Source organism: Pseudonaja textilis, chromosome 1 (genome assembly GCF_049901715.1).
Source record: "Pseudonaja textilis isolate UNSWEBS1 chromosome 1, rPseTex1.2, whole genome shotgun sequence".
Classification (NCBI taxonomy): Eukaryota; Metazoa; Chordata; class Lepidosauria; order Squamata; family Elapidae; genus Pseudonaja; species Pseudonaja textilis.
In genome coordinates this window covers 25,092,271-25,111,576 of record NC_141990.1, presented here as the reverse complement: position 1 = coordinate 25,111,576, position 19,306 = coordinate 25,092,271, and the positions used below count along the sequence as shown (strand labels likewise).

Here is a 19,306-nt window from a genome sequence, read left to right as displayed (position 1 = left end):
CTCTCTAAGTGGTTTACAGAATCAGCATATTGCCCCCAACAATCTAGGTCCTCATTTTATTGACCTCAGAAGGATGGAATGCTTAGTGTAATAAGTTTGGGACTGGGTTAGGGACTTCTGTCCTCATTGTGAGTTGTGTTGGGGGGGTGTGTGCACGAAGAGAGGTTCAGCCAATCTCTTTTATACATGTTGTACTCTGACAATAAAAGTAATAATAATCAACCTTGAGCCAGTCAGGATTGAAATCCTGGCAATTGGCAGAGTTAGCCTGCAATAATACTGCATTCTAATCAGTGCATCACCATGGCTCATGCATGTACAAATATTAGCTGAATGCATTGTATGTAGCTTTACTACTATGTTCTAAAATACATATGCATATAGCTACTAACTTCTCTCAGGCTCCAAGTGGGCTTACAGAATGCCCCAGTAAGGTTAAAAGACATCCAACACATAAACACCCCCAATGTATTATGATAGCACCAAGGACAAAATAACAATAGGTATTCCAAAGAAGGGAGCCATCACTGAAAAGACTCACCCTCGTGATCCCTATAGATGACATCTCTTCAAATAAAAGACCCTCAGTAAGCGCATTCTTCCTGATCTCACTGGATACGCAGATTCTTTACAGAGAAGATAGCAATAGCAGCCCAGTCTAAGCGGTTTACAGAATTAGCATCAGACCCCAACGATCTGGATCCTCATTTTACTGACCTCAGAAGGAAGGAAGGCTGAATCTGGTGAGATGCCAAATTGCAGGCAGCAGCAAAGTAGCCTGCAGTACTGCACTGTAACCACTGTGCCACTGCGAATCAAGATGGTCTCATAGGTATTCTGGCCCTTAATCATGAAGTGCCCTCAATTTGATAACTAGCACATTGAATTATATCTGAATCCAGTAGGCATCTGCTGGACTCCTTACCTCGTATCACCGAGATATCCCTCAAAGCAATGGAGTGCTCCCAATCCTTGAGCCTCAGATCCTCGGTCACATTGTTCAGAATGGCCAGCTCATGTTTGAGCTGCTGTTCCATGGCGAGGTGGACAAAGCGCATCTGCCGAGCATCTTCTGAGACATTGCTGATAAGGACTTGCAGGTCCTGGATACGGGTGTGGTGTATTCCCACGTCATAAGACAGAGTCCGGTTCATGCTACCCACATGCCCACCTACCTCTGTCAGTTGGTCATTCAAGCTCTCCACTTGAGACATCAGTTTAGACAGTAAGTCCTCGTGGTGCTTCAAAAGCAAACTGCTACTATTTCCCTCTACAGCAACCTTGTAGATTTCCATTTGTGCCATGTCATTTTGCTGGCTTAGGCTATCCCGTAGGCCAGAAAGGACTTGATCTGCCTGAGTTGCCTGGGTCTGGAGGCTCCTGAGTGCCTCTTCCAGCTTCTGAAGTGAGCTGCTCAATATTAGCAGAGAGTCAGAATGATTCTGAAGCATGTCCTGCAGGCTCCAAATTTGGTCCAGGATGTCTCCTTTGAAGGGCAACTGCTTCCCTGTTTTCAACTGAAGATTCTGAAAACTTTCATTTAACTGATTCACATTTTCCATTAGCATTTTCATGTCTTCAGGAGATCTCTGAGGTCTAGAAACTAGAAAATATAGAAAGGAGATAGCAGAAGTTAGAGATAAGAGCAGAGCTGAACATTCTAGAAATGGCAGAGAAAAAAAATTGAGGTGTATTTTCATGATCATCAGATTCCTTTTCCAGGATAAAAATGAAAGAAGGTTCCTCCAAACTACCTTGATTTCTAAAACCACTGATTTAGGGGATTTTATGGTTCATATTTCACATACATTCAGTGATATTTACCATTGGGGCAATTTCTTAGCTTTTGTAGTTAGAAGGATACAGTCTAAGATTTGGGTGGCATGGATATTTGTAATATGATAAAGCTAAGGTTAATGTAGATTTTTAAAATTATTATGATAGAATTCTGTGGAAATAGTATACTTAGATTTCAATAAGGCATTTGACAAAATAGATCACAACCTACTTCTTGGTAAGCTAGAAAAATATGGGATAGACATAATCACCAGCAAATGGATTTATAACTGGCTGACAAATCATACTCAATGAGTAATACTTAATGTACTGCATTTATATGGAAGTAAGTAAGCAGTGGAGTACCACAAGGTTCCCTCTTAGACGCAGTACTCTTCAATATCTTCATAAATGGCTTAGATGAAGGAATTGAAGGGGAACTCATCAAATTTGCAGATGACATTAAACTGGAATAGACAACATCCCAGAAGACAAGCTCAGAATCCAAATGGATAATAGGCTTGAACAATAGACCCTATCCAACAAAATGAAATTTAATGTGGAGAAAAGCAAGATTTTACACTTAGACAAGGAAAGCCAAAGGTACAAGTACAAATTAAGCAAAACTTGGCTCAAAAGCAGAAATTATGAGAAGGACCTTGGAGTCCTAGTAGATAATCACATGAACCAGCACTGTGCGGAGGCAGCCAAAAAATGCTAATACAATCCTTGGTTGCATAAATAGAGGCATAGAATCAAAATCACATGAAGTATCAGTACTGCTTTATTAAGTGTTAGTAAGACCACACCTGGAATACTGCATCCAGGTTCCTTCCAGCTTTATTCTGAGTGATTGATTGGTTGATTGATATGTCATATTGAGAATATGGAATTGATATAAAGCCAGGTTGAGTCTGGAAAAATGCTTCTGTGGCTCTCAGTACAAGTGGCATTTTACAGACCCAAAAATGATAAGTAAACATAAATGGTTAACTTACTGAAAGATTTCTTTTACACTGGATGTTGTAGTTACAATGACTATCATCTTAGTAAGGAGAAGAATTTTCTATCCCTGATACAAATCTGTGCTATCTCATTATCTGGGAATTTAGAGACATTTTGTTTTTGCTGTTTACATAGTAAAGGAGTGTTAATGTCTTCTAAGATGTGAGAATGCAGGATTCTCACTTTTCTTTTGCTTATTCATACTTTCATACAAAGTCCAGGCCAGAGTCTTTTAACTTCTTATTGCAAGAAGTATTTGATTAACACAGCTGCTAAATACTTGTAGCAGCGGGAATCTTCTTATTCTGAAACTTGTAAACATTTGAGTTTGTTCCATATCACCGAATGAAAAAAATGAGCTTTTCTTCTCCCTTTAATTGGAAAAAGATGTTTTATTTTTTATTGATGTGACATGCTGCATTAAGGGCTCCTTTTTAGAATAAACTTGTCTGTTACCTTTTTAAAAATATTGTTTTTGACAAATGATTCTTTTCAGATGTCTTGCATGTTTAACTATAATAAACGTTGCAGTAGATTGTTCCTAAAGGGTTTTGGGTGGGGAATTGATAACATATCCCTGTTCCTAATAACACGTACAATAATCGCAATATTTCATGTTTTATTTTTCATGTTCCTGAAGAAGAGCAACATGAAGTCTGAAATGTACCGGGTCATAAAAATAAAGATTGAGCACTGTGTTTCCTCTCCTCCATATTCCTCTTTACCCCCATCCCAACTGTAAAGCTTTGGATGAAACATAAAAAGCCTATCCATAACATTTTTTTGAGGCAATTATTTAATACATAGCTTAAATTCACACCGCACATTAGATCCTAGAGCAGGGCCAACAAATCACAATTATTTATTCACAGGATATATTACATTATGGTTATGGAAACTACATTATGGTTTAATATGATGACCCAATTCATAGGATTTTAAAGAAAATGACTAGGTACCATAAGATGCAAAACTGCAACCTACCGAACCCCATTTCAGCATAGAATCATGATAGGTAAATAATTCATTGCATTTAATTCTAATTAAAATAAATCTTCTAAAACTTTGTCCCTACCTAATTTCTGGAGTGTAATTTTAGTGATCCATTCAATTAAATTAATGCTATATGTGCCATGTAGACTAATATTGGTTTGAGGGGTCTTGTTGCTCTCTGAGCTTGGTTGTTTTCTTACAGATGTTTCAACACCCAAACTAAGTAGCATTATGAGCACTGATGATGCCACCTAATTTGGATAGTGAAACATCTGCAAGGAAACAACCAAGCTCAGAGAGCAACAAGGACCTTTCATTTCAACCCTGAGGTACAAATATTAGTTTAGTTGGATTAGCTTTCCCCAAACCCTCAGCCTCCCCCAGAAGTTGGACTCCCATTATTGTCTTCCAGCAACTAAGGACAGCAGGAACTGAAGTCCAACATATCTGGATTGGTAAAAGCTGAGCAAAATAGTTATGGATTATATCGACAGAGGAGCTGAAATCCAAAATATTTAGAGATAATCAGTTTTGGGGAGGGGGGTGCTTCTCTTGTTGTATCTTATTAAATCTCTGGTGGGGTGAATCTCATACTTGGTACCATTTGTTTACTTAACTGATTATTATAATTACTTATTTATTATTATTACTGGGACAGCTATAGTCTCTGATTACAGCCCAAACACACTGTAAGCACTTAAGGGAAATGAACGGAGGTTAAGTGGGAAAATATTGCAGGAGCAGAGGTGGTACTCAGCAGGTTTTGACCAGTTCTGGAGAACTGATAGTGGACATTTTGAGTAGTTTGGAGAACCGGCAAATGCCACCTCTGACTGGCCCCGCCCCCATCTATTCCCTGCCTCCCGAGTCCCAGCTGATTGGCTGGGTCTTCTTTTGTTGCCCTGCACAGGAGAAAGGAGCTGGAAAGCAGGTGTGTGGTGTGTGGTGTGGGGAGGGAATGGGATTTTGCACTATCTTTCCCCTGCCACGCCCACCAAGCCACGCCCACAGAACTGGTAGTAAAAAAATAAAATGAATCCCACCACTGTGCAGGAGGCAAAAGAATGAGTATGAGCATGACCAAAAAGCTGAAAGCAGATGAAGTGTGGGGAGAAACTGGAAAGCTGAAACATCAGAAATGGTGGGCAGATTCTTGCCTGTCATGATGGAGATAACAAGAACACTGAAGCTGCTACACTAAAGAATTTGCTAATAAAAGACCTGTAATGTGAAAAGCAGATGGCTGACCTCCAAGCAAGAGCTAGGATGGGGGAAAAAAACACTTTTGAAGCCTGCGTGCCCTGACCTCCAAAGAAATCCATCATATCCTGAGAGAAGACCTCCTCTGTTGTAGTATAAGCATATGTGAATATCAGTACGAATCTTTGTTAACAAAGAATGATCTGTTTTGAAAAGAGTTGTACTAAACTTTGGTATTAGGTCTGATTATGCTATATCCCACTGTCACAACCCTGGATAGATACTCTGACCCGCACGAGAGTGGGTGGTAGTGTTGGTAAACCACATAAGCTGAATGCCACACTTGGCATATTGTATCCAGTTTAATCACCATGTTATGAAAAAGAAGTTGAGGCTTTAGAAAGAGTGCAGAGAAGAGCAACATAGGTGATTAGGGGACTGGAGGCTAAAACATATGAAGAACAGTTCAAGGCCCAGTACTCATTAATATCTTCATAAATGATCTAGATAAGGAAACAGAAAGGTAACTCGTCAAATTTGCAGGTGCATTAAGCTGCAATAGCCAACACCCAGAAGACAAGCTTGGGATCCAAAAGGGTCTTGATAGAATTGAACAATAGGCCCTATCCAACAAAATTAAATTTAATATGGAGGAAAGCAAGGTTTTACACTTAGACAAGGAAAACCAAATGTACAGGACAGGTACATTATTAAGTGAAATCTGTCTCAATAGCAGTAACTGAGAGAGGGATCTTGGAGTCCTAATGGAAAATCCCTTAAATATGAACCAGCAGTGTCCAGTCGCTGCCAAAAAAAAAAAGCCAATGGTATCCTAGGTTGCATTAATAGAGGGATAGAATCAAGATCACATGAAGTATTGATACCATTTTATAAAGCCTTGGTAAGATGTCACTTAGAATACTGCATCCAGTTTTGTTCACCATATTATAAAAAAGATGTTGAGACTCTGGAAAGAGCAACAAAACTGGGTAGTGGGCTGGAAACCTATAAAGAACATTTGCAGGAATTGGGTATGTCTAGTTTAATGAAAAGGAGGAGTTGGGGTGACATGAGAGCAGTGTTCCAATATCTCAGGAGTTGCCACAAAGAAGAGGGAGTCAAGCTATTCTCCAAAGCAGGGGTTGCCAACCTTTTGGACCTCAGGGACCACCAAACTCATAATTTTAAATCCCAGGGACCACTAATATGACTTTTGACTGATGGTGGCTTGTTGATGTTGGTGGGAGAGAGATATATATATATATATCTGATCTAATCTCCCTCCCTCCCTCCTCTCTCTCACTCACACTCACACTCACACACACACACACAGGCAGGGGTGGGATTCAAATTTCTTAACAACTGGTTCTGTGGGCATAGCCTAATTTGTGGGTGTGGTTTGGTGGTCATGTGACTAGCTGGGCATGGCTTGTATGTAAATATTATAAATATTTATATAAATATTGAATTTTTTATAAAAAAGAGCAACTTTTACCCAAAATCAGACAAAGCAGGCAGGCAAATTGAGTTGCTCACAGAATCACAGATTCATTCAGAGATCTGTGAGATCGGGTACCTGAGCCTGTCACATAAAATTTGCTTGCAAGCAAACCCATAAAATTTGCTAGGAATCAAATTCACAAAATTAACTCACAACACACCATGTATGTAAATATTGATTTTTTTAATTTAAAAAAGAGCAACTTTTACCCAAAATCAGGCAAAGCAGGCAGGCAGATTGAGTTGCTCACAGAATCACAGATTCACTTAGATATCTACATTTCTGCCATCGGCTAGCTGAGTCTGCATTACTTCAGTCCTAAGAAAGCAGAGCCAAAGATCTAAAGACTAGCTAGAAAGCAAGAAATCCAACCATTTCCTGCTTCCTGGCTAATCTAAATCTCCCAGCACAGCAGAACAGCTGATGGTCAGAAAAAGAAAAAAAAGGAAAAATAGCAACTTAGCAGGCAAGTTTGCCAGGTAAGGAGTGAGTGGGGCGGGGAGGGTTCCTGCGGGCCATGTGGGTGGGGCAGCCTTGTGTTCCTGCGCAGCCTGGATTAATTGCTTTGAGAGGGGGTCCTTTGGAGGTGACATTTCTCTGCAGCCCACCAAAATTTTCTCGCAGACCACCAGTGGGCTGCAGACCACCTGTTGGTGACCACTGCTCCAAAGCACCTGAAGGTAGAACAAGAAGCAATATCCATTGCTAAACTAATCAAGGAAAGAAGCAACCTAGAATTAAGGAGAAATTTCCTGACCATGAAAACAATCGATCAGTGGAATGGCTGGCCTGCGGGTGCTCCAATAATGGTGGTTTTTAAAAAGAAATTGTTCAACCATTTTTCTGAAATAGTATAGGGTTTCCTACTCAAGCGGGGATGGGGGTGGGGGGGTTGACTAGAAGACCTACAAGGTATCTTCCAACTCTGTTATTCTTTAATATTACACATGACCATTTTGTGTATTGTAACAGGGGTGATAGCAGCAGTAGTAAGATCATCCAACAATGGTTTGTAATAGCTACTCCACAAGAAGAGGGATTCCTCTTCTTCATTGAAAGCCTGATTTTAGCAATTTAGAGCAAGCTATTTGTCTACCATTTCACCTATTTAATAGATCTCCAAAGAGGGAAGCCGTGCAAGACTGCCTTGTCTGGAGCCTATACATATTTAGTTGAAGCTGAGCATGGGGCCACGTAACACATTTGAGTGCACATAACTCACGACCATAGAAGCAAATCTTGATTTCTTCCTTTACACACTCTCCCTGCATGTATCATTTTTACGCCAAGAAAACATGAACTCTTCCTCTCTAGTTTAATTTTCTAACCAAGTTTAGGGCTGATCCCATTTCTGTGGTTGACCTGGCTATCTGAATATAAAATGAGCAGAGAAAATTGGATGTTTCTTTGAGGTTTAGCTGCCTAGAGGTAAAAAAAAAAACCCATCTCACATTCTTAAAAAAGAAAAGAAAATCCAACTGTCAGATTGCCTGGCCATTCTGCCTACTCTTTCTGATTTTATAATAGTCAATTTTGCTTTCTGTTTGCTAAATTGAGATGAACTCATGTTGCTGTAATTAACCCCGGCTCTTGTAGGATTACTACAGAGAGCACTCCAAGAGCTGCCAATCATTAGCCAAAAAAAAAAAAAGGTTAAAGGGTACATGAACGTTGAGAGAAACCCCAAATTTAAGACTGTTTTGTTCTGATGATCTACATTATCCATTACTGCTTTCATTCAGGTGTAGTAACCAAAGTATCATCAGATCTCCCACTCTGATGGAATTATTTTTTATAGGCCAGACTATTCTCCCAGACTTTGGGATAGAGTGTAGCTTGAGACTCTGTTGGCTGGAGTTGTTTTGTTGAGATGTTTGCTTTTAGGCTGCAGAGCCCTTTTTAAATTGTAATAGCAATAGCACTTAGACTTATATATCACTTCTCAGTGCTTTACAGCTCTCTCTAAGCGGTTTACAGAGTCAGCAGTTTGCACCCAAGAATCTGAGTCCTCACTTTACCAACCCTGGAAGGTAAGCCACCAAAGGAGTTGGGAGGCCCTGAAATAAATGATTAAGTAAACAAATATCTGTAAAATGGTATCCTGGAGCAGGGGTGTCAAACTTGCGTTGTCATGTTGCCATCACATGACATATCATGACTTTCCCCCCCTCACTTAAATGGGGATGGGAGTGGCCAGCATATGAGGCAAACTCTGCCCTGTGAGCTGTGAGTTTGACACCCCTGCCCTAGAGAAATAAAAGACAAGGAGTCCCTGCCAAATTTATTCCACTAGTGGTTGTCAACTACAGGGGGCAGCACTCATCTCTGTTTCAAGGCCATTGAGCTAGTGCTGTCCAAAGACTTTTTCATGGTCATGTAGCCAGTATGACATCATGGAGAACTGTTTCCTTGCCACCGAAATGGTACCTATTTATCTATTTGCATTTGCATGCTTTCCAACTGCTAGGTGAGCAGGAGCTAGGTAAAGAAGGGTGCTCACCCCATTGTATGACACTTGGGTCTCAAATTCAGGCTGTCAGCTTTCCAGCCAACAACCCAGCATGTTGACCCCCGAACCACTGCACCATGCATTTTTACTTTTTAAATTTTCTGAGAATTCTGAGTATTCTAGAGAAATAAGCTTGAGTTTTATTCCATGGAAGTCATGAATAATGTGTTGGAGTTTATAAATTTTCTGGAGCTAGAAATGCAGAACTTGCCATATCTCTGGTGGGATCTCATCAGAAGTCCCTAACTAGAAAATTAAGCCAGGAGATTTATGCTGGGTTATCTTCTGGAATAACTTTTGGATCTGGAAGTTTAATGGTATCATTGGAATAATGTGACTTTTTCAACTCTTTATTTAAAATTCTGTGAGTTACTTAGCATCTACAAGACTTAGTGAAGTCCAAATAAGTAAATAAATTTGGCAATTATAGTTAGATATTTTTACATGGAGGGAAGGAATTAAAGTTTCATTCTGAAAAGCAGAGAAATATCAAGTATACCAACTTAGGAAGATAATGACTAACAGACTAGAGTTTGGATTCGTTAAACTAGCTTTGTTTTAACTATATATTGTTTGTTCATCCTAGTGACCTGTTTCATACATAATGCTAAGCCATAAACTTGTTTACAAACTTCATAGTGGCTCAGTGTGGTGTCTAGCTTCTGTTTGAGTTAAAGCCTTGCCATTGGCATCACTATATAACTAACATCTCTGGCAATGTCAAACATAGCAACATCCCAAAATAAGCTGAAGACACCCTCAGATCTTGCCCTTAGAAAATAGAACTTGCCAAACAGAGTTGTGGATCTGTGGACCTTTTTAAGAAACTTCAAATTCAATTCATCCAAAAATGATATTTTGAGAGAAATGAACATAATTATATGAGGACAGTAAGAGGAAATGGAGTGTGTTTAGTCTAGAAGAAAGGGGATTAAAAGCCCTGTATGTGTACTTTTTCAAATATTTAAAAAGATGTCAAAATGAAATGAGAGGATTGGCTAAAGAAGCCACTTTTCTAACACAGTCTTTAAAAGGTCCTCCCTTTTTTGGCCTACCTTCTTCTTTAACATTTCTCCTCTTGCCCCTCACCATTGTGTGAAAACACTCCAGGCAATAGCTCTGCCTACCATATCCTCATGACATTGTCTTTGTCCCCAGTCCATGAATGAAGAGGTCATTCTAGCTGCACTGGTGCTAAGGTAGTGTTTTCCCCAATATGCTGACAGCATCCAGCAACAGCTGCAAGTTGGATAAAACCTGTTATACTTCACCATTCATAACATCTACGTAAAGTCAGAGAACTAGCATTGGGTAAAGTCAAAGGTCACTGAATGGTCATTGCTGAAGATGTAGACATCCATGCATCCTCCATCCAGGTCCTGGACAATCTGCCACTATTTTGCAATAGTTTTCATCAAAATTTGTATATAGCAATGGCGTTTGGATTTATGGAAGAGAAGCAGAACTGTTGTCATTCCAAGCACAGAGATCCCCTCTGCATCCATTGCCCATCCAATAACAGCCCAAATAATTCTGTTCCATGAGAATAGTTCCACCAGAATACATATGCCTATATTTAGGGGTGTTCTGGAACTGACATACAGGAATCAATTGGTAAATTTTCTTGTAATTTGCAAGCTGGCTGTGAGCAGAGCCGAACCACTGTGCCTAGCATGCCAATCAACCATTCTGTGGCCAAGCATTTACTATCACACCACTGCCTACATATCACAATATAGTATGGGGAAGACAGGATTTTGCATCCTACACAGCAGTGTTTTTCAACCTTGGCTACTTTAGAGTTGGGAGTTCTGGGAGTTGATGTCTACTCATCTTAAAGTTGCCAAAGTTGAAAAACACTACTCTACAAAAAGACAGAAGCAATGGGCCACTGTTAAATGCAAATGGTGATCAATCAGAATTGTGCAATAGCATTAATTTGCTTAGCTGGCAGTACTGTATTATATATACTTAGTTCAATGTCTATTAGTTTAGCATAACATAGAAACAGCATTATAGCAGCATGACAAGCCTAACCCTGTTGCCTGCCAAGAAATTGCCATTTGTTAACTGTGTAGAGGAAGAAGAGGAAGAGGAGAGAAACCCTAAATAAATAAAAGCACTGCTTGTGACTCCACTTGTTTCACGATCCTGATATGTTTGGGTTTGATTTGACATTTTATTTAACTGGAGTTTGACAGAGCTGGGTAAAAGAAGGGGGTACAAAAGAAATCTAGTTGGGCAGTCCCACAATAAGTCTTGCCCCATTATGAGCCTTGGTGGCGCAATAGTTAGAGTGCAGTAATGTAGGCTACTTCTTTTGACTGCCGGCTGCCTTAAATTTGGCAATTCAAATTTCACCAAGCTTAAGGCTGAGTCAGCCTTCTATCCTTCCAAAGTGGGTAAAATGAGGACCCTGATTATTGGGGGAAATATGCTGACTCTGTAAAACCGCTTAGAGAGGGCTGCAAAGTGATATACAAGTCTAAGTGCTATTGCTATAATACTGCAGTGCTGGGAACTGGTTTCTCATTGCTGGTGACCTGCTGAAGAGGGATGGTAGCAAAACTGATTCAATCGATCTATCAATCACTTTGCTCAACACACACTACAGACATCCTTTAGGACAGACATAACAGTGAGTACGAATAGATGCGACAGAGCCAAGAGAGGGTTGGAACTTGTTGATTGATTATGTGACTCTTTCTGACATATAGATTTTTTTTCTATCATCCCTAACCTGTTTTTTCATATCTTCCAACGATGCACCAGTTACCACTGTTACAGGATTCCTGTCTGCTGCAGTTATCCAAGTTCTGCCAAGAAAAGGCCTGTCCTATGACAAATGACTCTTTCTATTTTGTTTAAGCCAACTTCATGAGTCTTTTTCTTGCTGTTTGGCCCATCTATTCTTGAGTGGAGTAAAACTTGTGGTTTTCATTCAAGGCATAAATGACCAGGCTCAGGTTTTTAGACTTTGGATACATTATGCAAAGATCTAACCAACTGGAGAAGGCTCTGTTGCTGGGAAAGGTGGGAGGAAAGAGGAGAAGAGTACAACCAGCAGCAAGTTATAGTGGGGATGGATGAACTGTTGGAAGGTATGAAGGACCATGATAGCAACAAATTTTCATGGGGAAAATCTATTAGGTAGTCACTAAGAATCAAGTGACTTTATGTTACGTTTTATTTTCTCCATTCACTACACAATTTCTTAATCCATCTAAATAATAAAAACTGCATCCTTAGAACCAGGTATTGCTGTTGGAAAGTACCACTTTACATTCTGGAGCATATATTTTGAAGTAACCCATTCAGAAATATTTTAGAGAATATATTTATATCTCACTTTCTCTACCCAGACGTAAACAATATTTAAGTCAATGTAGGTTGCAAAGCATAAATATGGATACAATTAAAAATAAAAGCACATAATAAAAACAAAGACAAAATTATATCGTTCACCAGGCAAATTTAGTCAGTAAAAAAAAGAAAAACAGCACAAAACTGGAACATAATAATATATTTATCCTGAACTGTAGAGGGTCCCTCAACACCCAACAGCAAGGGGAAAAACCTGAAATACTTGCAATTGTCAGTCCCAGAGAGGGACATCTTGGGCATCATAACACAGAATTTTGTCTCCATTAATGAAAAATAAAATTCCAAAGATGTAATATGAAACATATTTTATTCCTGCTTCCAAGTAAATATAGCAACTTAGAAAGTAGCCTTATGCCAACTCAGAAGATTAGTCCATCTTGTCAATGTTTGCTGTGTTTATACAATTTGTGTGCCATAATTTGCTTAACTGTGACATAGACTAAAACCTCAATTGGCTGGGTTTACACAACATGCTAACCAATGAATTATAGTATACAATGAATGTTAGTCATCTTTATAAAGCCTATGAAATAAAAATAAGAAAAGCGAATTTTGGGCAAATTTACACATTACTTCAAGTGAGGGCTGCTCAAACCACAGACCACATCTGTAGATGTGTATTGTCCTCAAAATGTACTAAGTTTGATTAGTTTTAACACTGGTTATGGTCTAATGTGTTTCTTAGTTTATGAGTAATATATTGTGTGAGCTCAAAAAAGGGCAATTCACTATATTAACCCAAGCAAAGAATGTATGAAATTAAACTTATCAATTTAACAGTGCCCTAAAACTCTTTGTATTTCAAGATCTGTCTCCCACTAGACCCAACCAAGAGTTTGAAAGCCCTTAAGCCAGGATCAAAAGCAACCCCACTTTTCCCTTGTGCTTCCTAACAACTATTAGTTACTGATATTTTACTTCTGAACACAGGGCGGAGTAAAGAGGGAGATGGGGAACCTCCATAGATACATTAAAAATATTATGTTTTGATAGTCCTCACCCCTGCCACAAATTTGTCTAGTTCCCTTTTATAACCATCACTGAACAAATTCCACACAACATTAATCATGCCTATTAAAAAATGCACTTAGTTGCCAAGACCTTGAGTTGGCACTGTCCTTCTACCCAAATGAGACACTTATGCTTTGCTCTGTTCTGTTCTTTTTTTGGGGGGGGGGGCGGAGTCGGGGGGGCAGGGCAGCAGGTCTGTTCTGAATCTGTGGCCAATAAATATCGGACTAGCATTCAAATTTTAATTGTGAATTAAGTTTTCCTCCTGTGCGACCTGTTCCAAACTGATGGTGATCTTGGTTGCAGTCCACATGTTTTCCAGATCTATTCCACCCCTTTGATTCAAGAAAGTCTTCTTAGGATACAGTCATATCATTTAATTTAAAATAAAGGTAAAGGAGTCCCTGCAGATTTTATTCCTGTAGTCATTGCTGACTGTAGGGGGTGGTTCTCATCTCCATTTCAAGGCCATTGAGCTAGTGCTGTCTGAAAACATTTTCAGGGTCAAGTGGCCGGCATGATATCATGGAGTGCTCTTACCTTCCCACCGAAGTGGTACCTACCGGTATTTATCTACTTGCATTTGCATGCTTTCAAACTGCTAGCTGGGCAGGAGCTGGGGCAACAGTAGGAACTCACTCCATCACATTGTGCTCAAGTCCCAAACTTGGGCTGCCAGCTTTCCTGCCAACAAGCCCAACAATTTAAACAACGAGCCCACTGCACCGCCCTCATTTAATTTAAGGCGAAGGTAAATTTAGCAAAGTAACTAATTCATGCAAAAGGAATCACACACTAGAAACAAAAAAGGCACTCAAATTTCAAAATTAACAAAATGATATCTGAAAATCAATATGGCAATATTTTAAAGGCTCTCTTAGATTTTTTAAAGTTGGGAAGAACTAATGCAGTTTCTAGGCAACTAGATTTCTGTGTGCAACAACTGGCCAGAACTAGAATATGAAATGTAGTGACTGATTTTCGAAATCAAGAATGGGTAGAAAAAGAAAAGACCAAGGACATAGTTGGGGTCTTCAGCTTTCTCAGGAATATAGAAAGATCTAGATCCAAAACTGGCTGCATGTTAAACACAAATAGAAACTAAACTTTATTTGCTCCATGGATAGCTCACACTTTGCCCATAACTGAGCCATACACAGAAACATTTTTTATCGTATATAGCAAAGAGCCAAACAAATGTAGTTTTTACCCCACCACCACCTTTGTAATTTCTAGGGAATTTTAATTATTTATTGCACATTTCACAGTGCAAGTTGTGGATGGAAGCCAAATTCAACCAAATAATAATAAAGTAATAATTACTTAAAATATTATTAGAATCTGACTGGCTCTGTGCCTCTGATGATGCAATTGCTTGTTTATAGAAAAAGCAGGGGATATTAACACAACACATTTGGTTCAAATTAGGGGAGAGCAGGGCACATGCACAGAGGATGTTCACATACACATAAACAATGCATCAGCAGTATGCAAGCATTCAGGCTGGGATTGGCTTTTATGCTAAACAGACTGGGCAATGAGATTTGAACGACTGAGCTTGGTGACAGGCCAAAAGGATTTAAGAAAAAGACATGGGTGCAGTAAGATTTTGGTATGCAAAAAGATGGAAAAGTTTTTTAAAAAATACTTACAATGGAAGAGTGGATTATAAAAATACCTGAATTTGAGGAAATGGTAAAGCTGATCAGTTTTGGAAAAGAAAAATCAGTGCAGACTTTTTTGAAAGATTGGAAACTTTATTTTGGCATTTTGTTGAAAGAAGAAAAAAATCTAGTGATATCTGGATATGATTATTCAAAAGAGGAAAAGAGGAAAAGAACAGAATTGAACATTCAATTATTCAATAGAAAGAAGGATAGAAGGCATAATTATATGTTTTGTTTTATTTTTTAAATCTTTTTTTGTTTTCTATAGTTTTACTGCATCAAAAAGTCTTTCACGCACATACACACATAGAAATGAGATTATCTTCTCTTTGGAGACAGCAAAATGTCCAATTCATTGATTAAAGTTTAATTCAAACTGTTCACTATCCAACTGTAGGATTAGTGGTAATAAAATATCCCAGGGGAAAAATAATCTGTTAGAGAGTGCTAGAAATTTACATTATTATTTACAGAATATCTAAGTAAACAAATATAGAGATTTCTTTTGTTTCTGTCACTCCAAATCCCATTATAGTTGCAAGAGAACACTGAACTAGGTTCAGCAACAAGATTTGTAAAACAGAATAATTATGTAAATTAACTAAAGTTTGCATGAATTAGGAGTAGGGCAATCTTTGGGGGAATAAGGGTTGCAATGAACATTTGGAAAGAACTAGGACTGTGGTGGGAAGGATGATGGTGCAAAATAGTGCAATCATGTGATACCCAACAGCAGGCAGGGATTTTCCATTTTGTATATTCCCACCTCAAAATATTTCTGAAATTTGCGACCCAATCTCCATGGCTGGAAGACGTTTCAGAAGTGACCAAGAGGCTATTTGGGGACCAACAGTTACCTAACCCTGTCATAAACTATGATTTGTTCAATCATATCTGTGAGATCAGGGGGAGGGCTATATAAATTCAATTAATAAATTAATTTGCAAACCACAATGGTAGGATTTACACAGCAAACTAATCCAAAATCAAAAGATGTGTGAGCCCAGCCATTAACTGGGTTCAGACATAGCATGAAGTCCTGTTTTATTTAACCTTGATCCGTTGAATAAACCACAAGTGGTGGGTAACTGTGGGTAAACCACAAGTGGAGAGTAACACAGTACTGTGTTTTTGGTTTGGAATATTGTATGAACCCAGCCACAGTGATGCACAGATAAATCAGAACCATTTTAAAATAGGATGGCAACTCAACAAATTTGGCATTTTACTGTCTCCTTAATTCAGCTGCATTTATAAAATACAGTTCTCATCTTTCTCTTACAGTGACTTTGTCTCCTATGTTATAAAAGGCAACTTTTATTGCTATAATTGACATACTATTGAATGCAAAAATTAAGATGCCCTAACTAAATTGTAAGTTTCAGTGAATTCCCAAGTGAATTGAAACTAACACTGTCTCTACATGATACAGTAAAACCCTGAAAAGTTCTGCAAGTTTGAATGTATACTTACTCCTTAAATGCAGTTGTTTTAACATTCAAAATAAGAAAACTTTTATATTTCTTTCTGGTAAGTACTTCATAGTTGATTGGGAGATTTGTTTTGTTCTGTCCTGGTTTTTTTTTTTTTTTTTTTTTTTGGTGCCTTCAAGTCGGTGTTGACTGTTGATGACTGCCTGGGGCTAATCCCTATAGTTTTCTTGGCATAATTTCAGAAGTGTTTGCCATTGTTGGCTACCTAGGGCTAAGAGAGAGTGACTGGCCCAAGGTCACCTAGCTGGGTTTATGCTTAATGTGAGATTAAAACTCACAGTTTCCCACTTTCTAGCCTGATGCCTTAAGTGTTACACCAAACTGGCTCTCTTGGATACTTATGTTGCTAAAATATCCGATTTCTTTTGAAATAATATTTGGTTCCCCAAGCTGAGAATCTTCTAAGAGATCTCAAATATGCACTACATGCAAGGAGATCTAAAAATATTTTTGAGTTCCAAGACATCTACAAAAAGAACAGAAACAAATTCCAAAAGCAAAAAATTAAACAGATTTTTTTTTAGCTGGCTACAGGAAATGCTTAGAAGCTGTTATTTCTGCCAAAGGAGACATTATATAAAGTATTGTCTGAAAGACTGGCCAAATTTCTGCACCTGCCATGTTCAATAGTTTAATATCTCACATATGACTACATTTTTTCACACAACTGTAACATATCCTGATTTCATCAAAGCACTTAAGACAATCCCTTATGACATGCTGATTAGAAGTTAGTAAAATGTCAGTTAAATAGCATGATGATCGATTAGATACAAAACTACCTTGAAAATCATAATCAAAGACCCATGATAATGACTCCCTAGGCTCCTATTCTTCAATAGTATTTAAACTGGATCAAAAGGAGGGGAGGAATGTTGATTAAATTTGCAAATAATACAAATTTCCCACTGTCAGAAAATATCTCCTTATTTTGAGTTTTGATATCTCTCTGTAAAACCTCTAACCATTGTTTCTCCCTGTCTTCATGTTCTAAAAGTAAATTCACATCCTCTCTTTCCTGTGACAGCCTTTCAAGTATCAGAGAACTACTATCATGTCTCCACTTAAGCACTCTCTTTTTTAGGCTAAACACACCTAGATCTAAACACACCTGTTCTTCAAAGGATTATGTCCCTCAAGCCCCATATCACCTTTGTTACTCTTTTGGGTACTCTTTCCAATTCCTGTGTCTGTTTTTTTTTTTAATGGGATTACTAGAGTTGAGCATATTAGTCCAAATGTAGTGTAAGCAATGCAGGATATTATTTCTTATTATCCTGACACTATCAATCTATTGATGCATCTGTTTGATCTTCCACTAGGTGCAGAATTTGTTTCCCAATTGATGCCAGGGTAGTTAAAGTCCCCCATTACTGTTATAGTGTGCTTCCTACACACCTTAGCTATCTGATTAGTAAAAAGTTCATTTATTTTCTCTGTTTGGTTGCGAGGCCTGTAATATACACCTTTGGCAATGTTATTTCTTTTTCCTTTTATATTACGCCAAATGCATTTGAGGCTTTCATCACTGTTTTGTTGCAATTCTATAGAAGTGTCATTATTTGTTAAACAACCTCATTTCCTCTTTATTATATTTTATTAGGTCCTCTTCTATTAGGTCTGTACACAAAGCAAGGGGTTGAATGTCTATGGAGAGTCTCAATCATCCAAATCATCATTGTTCCAAAGGTACTTTTTCTAAAAGGCAACTGAAGAAGCTTCTTGGATGAGAAGCAAAATGTTCTCGAGGAAAAATCCAAGAAAGTCCAGTTGCCTTTTGGAAAATGCACCTTTGGGACAAGGGAATGACTGATGGTGCAATGTATAATCATCAGTCTGCCTCTCATGATACTCCACCCCAAACACTGGTAGAAATACTGTACAATGTAATACATGCCTAAATACACCCAGATCTTCTTTCAACATTTATTGCTTAAAACAAAGCTTCGTATTTCCCACTATCTCTCAGCATTTAAAACAGTTTTTACATCAATTTTCCCATTTCAGTAAATATTCTTACAGAGTATTTAAATTCATACACTGGTACCTTGGTAATAAACTGCTTTGAAACTAATCAAATATGGTACTCAATGCATTTTGACATGAAAATTTTGTCCCAGTGCTCATTGTTTGTTTGGTATTCAATGCACATTATCACATTTTTCAAATTATAAAATATTTTACAGTAATTTTCAACATTATTAGCAACTAAAAAATACTCCTTTGCTCTTTTTAGCTGCCAGAACATTACATTTATGACTTCTTTCTTATTTTTCTCTTGGACAATAGTATTTAACATTTATTTCCTTCCTGCTCTTCAACATATCACTATCATTCTTACACAATTCCAACACAACTTCATCTCATTTTTATCGCAATTCCACTTACATCAGCATATTTAGGAAAGTTTAATTTTCAAAGCCAGCTACATTTTAATTCATTCATTGACTCAAAAAATGTGAAAGTTGATCAAGTTGATCTCTTCTCCATCCCTATGAGGCAGAAGTATATGAATGGAAACAGAAGTGAGAAAGCCAAAAGAACTGGATTCTGGAAAAAAAGACCAGAATGTCTGGAAGTTGCATGATGATTGAATTTGTGAAAAAAGGACCTTGTTTATAAAAAAAATGGGGGGGGGGAATGGATGCTCTGCAATTTATGTCAGTTTCACATGTTTGTTCATGAGTGTATCTGTATTCCATTTTACTCCGCACAGTATAAAAACGTCACACAAAGCATGATATTTAATTCATATACGTATGTGTCT

General features: G+C 38.2%; 1 protein-coding gene across 1 annotated transcript in view; it reads right to left on the bottom strand.

Annotated features, from left to right (window-relative positions):
* The window catches only part of SCARA5 (scavenger receptor class A member 5), a 116,574-nt gene that overhangs the window by 53,761 nt on the left and 43,507 nt on the right, over positions 1 to 19,306 (bottom strand). The window contains exon 4 of the mRNA XM_026715948.2: positions 926 to 1,603. Within this exon, the coding sequence (XP_026571733.1) occupies positions 926 to 1,603 (678 nt within the window). The remainder of the gene's footprint in view (positions 1 to 925; positions 1,604 to 19,306) is intronic.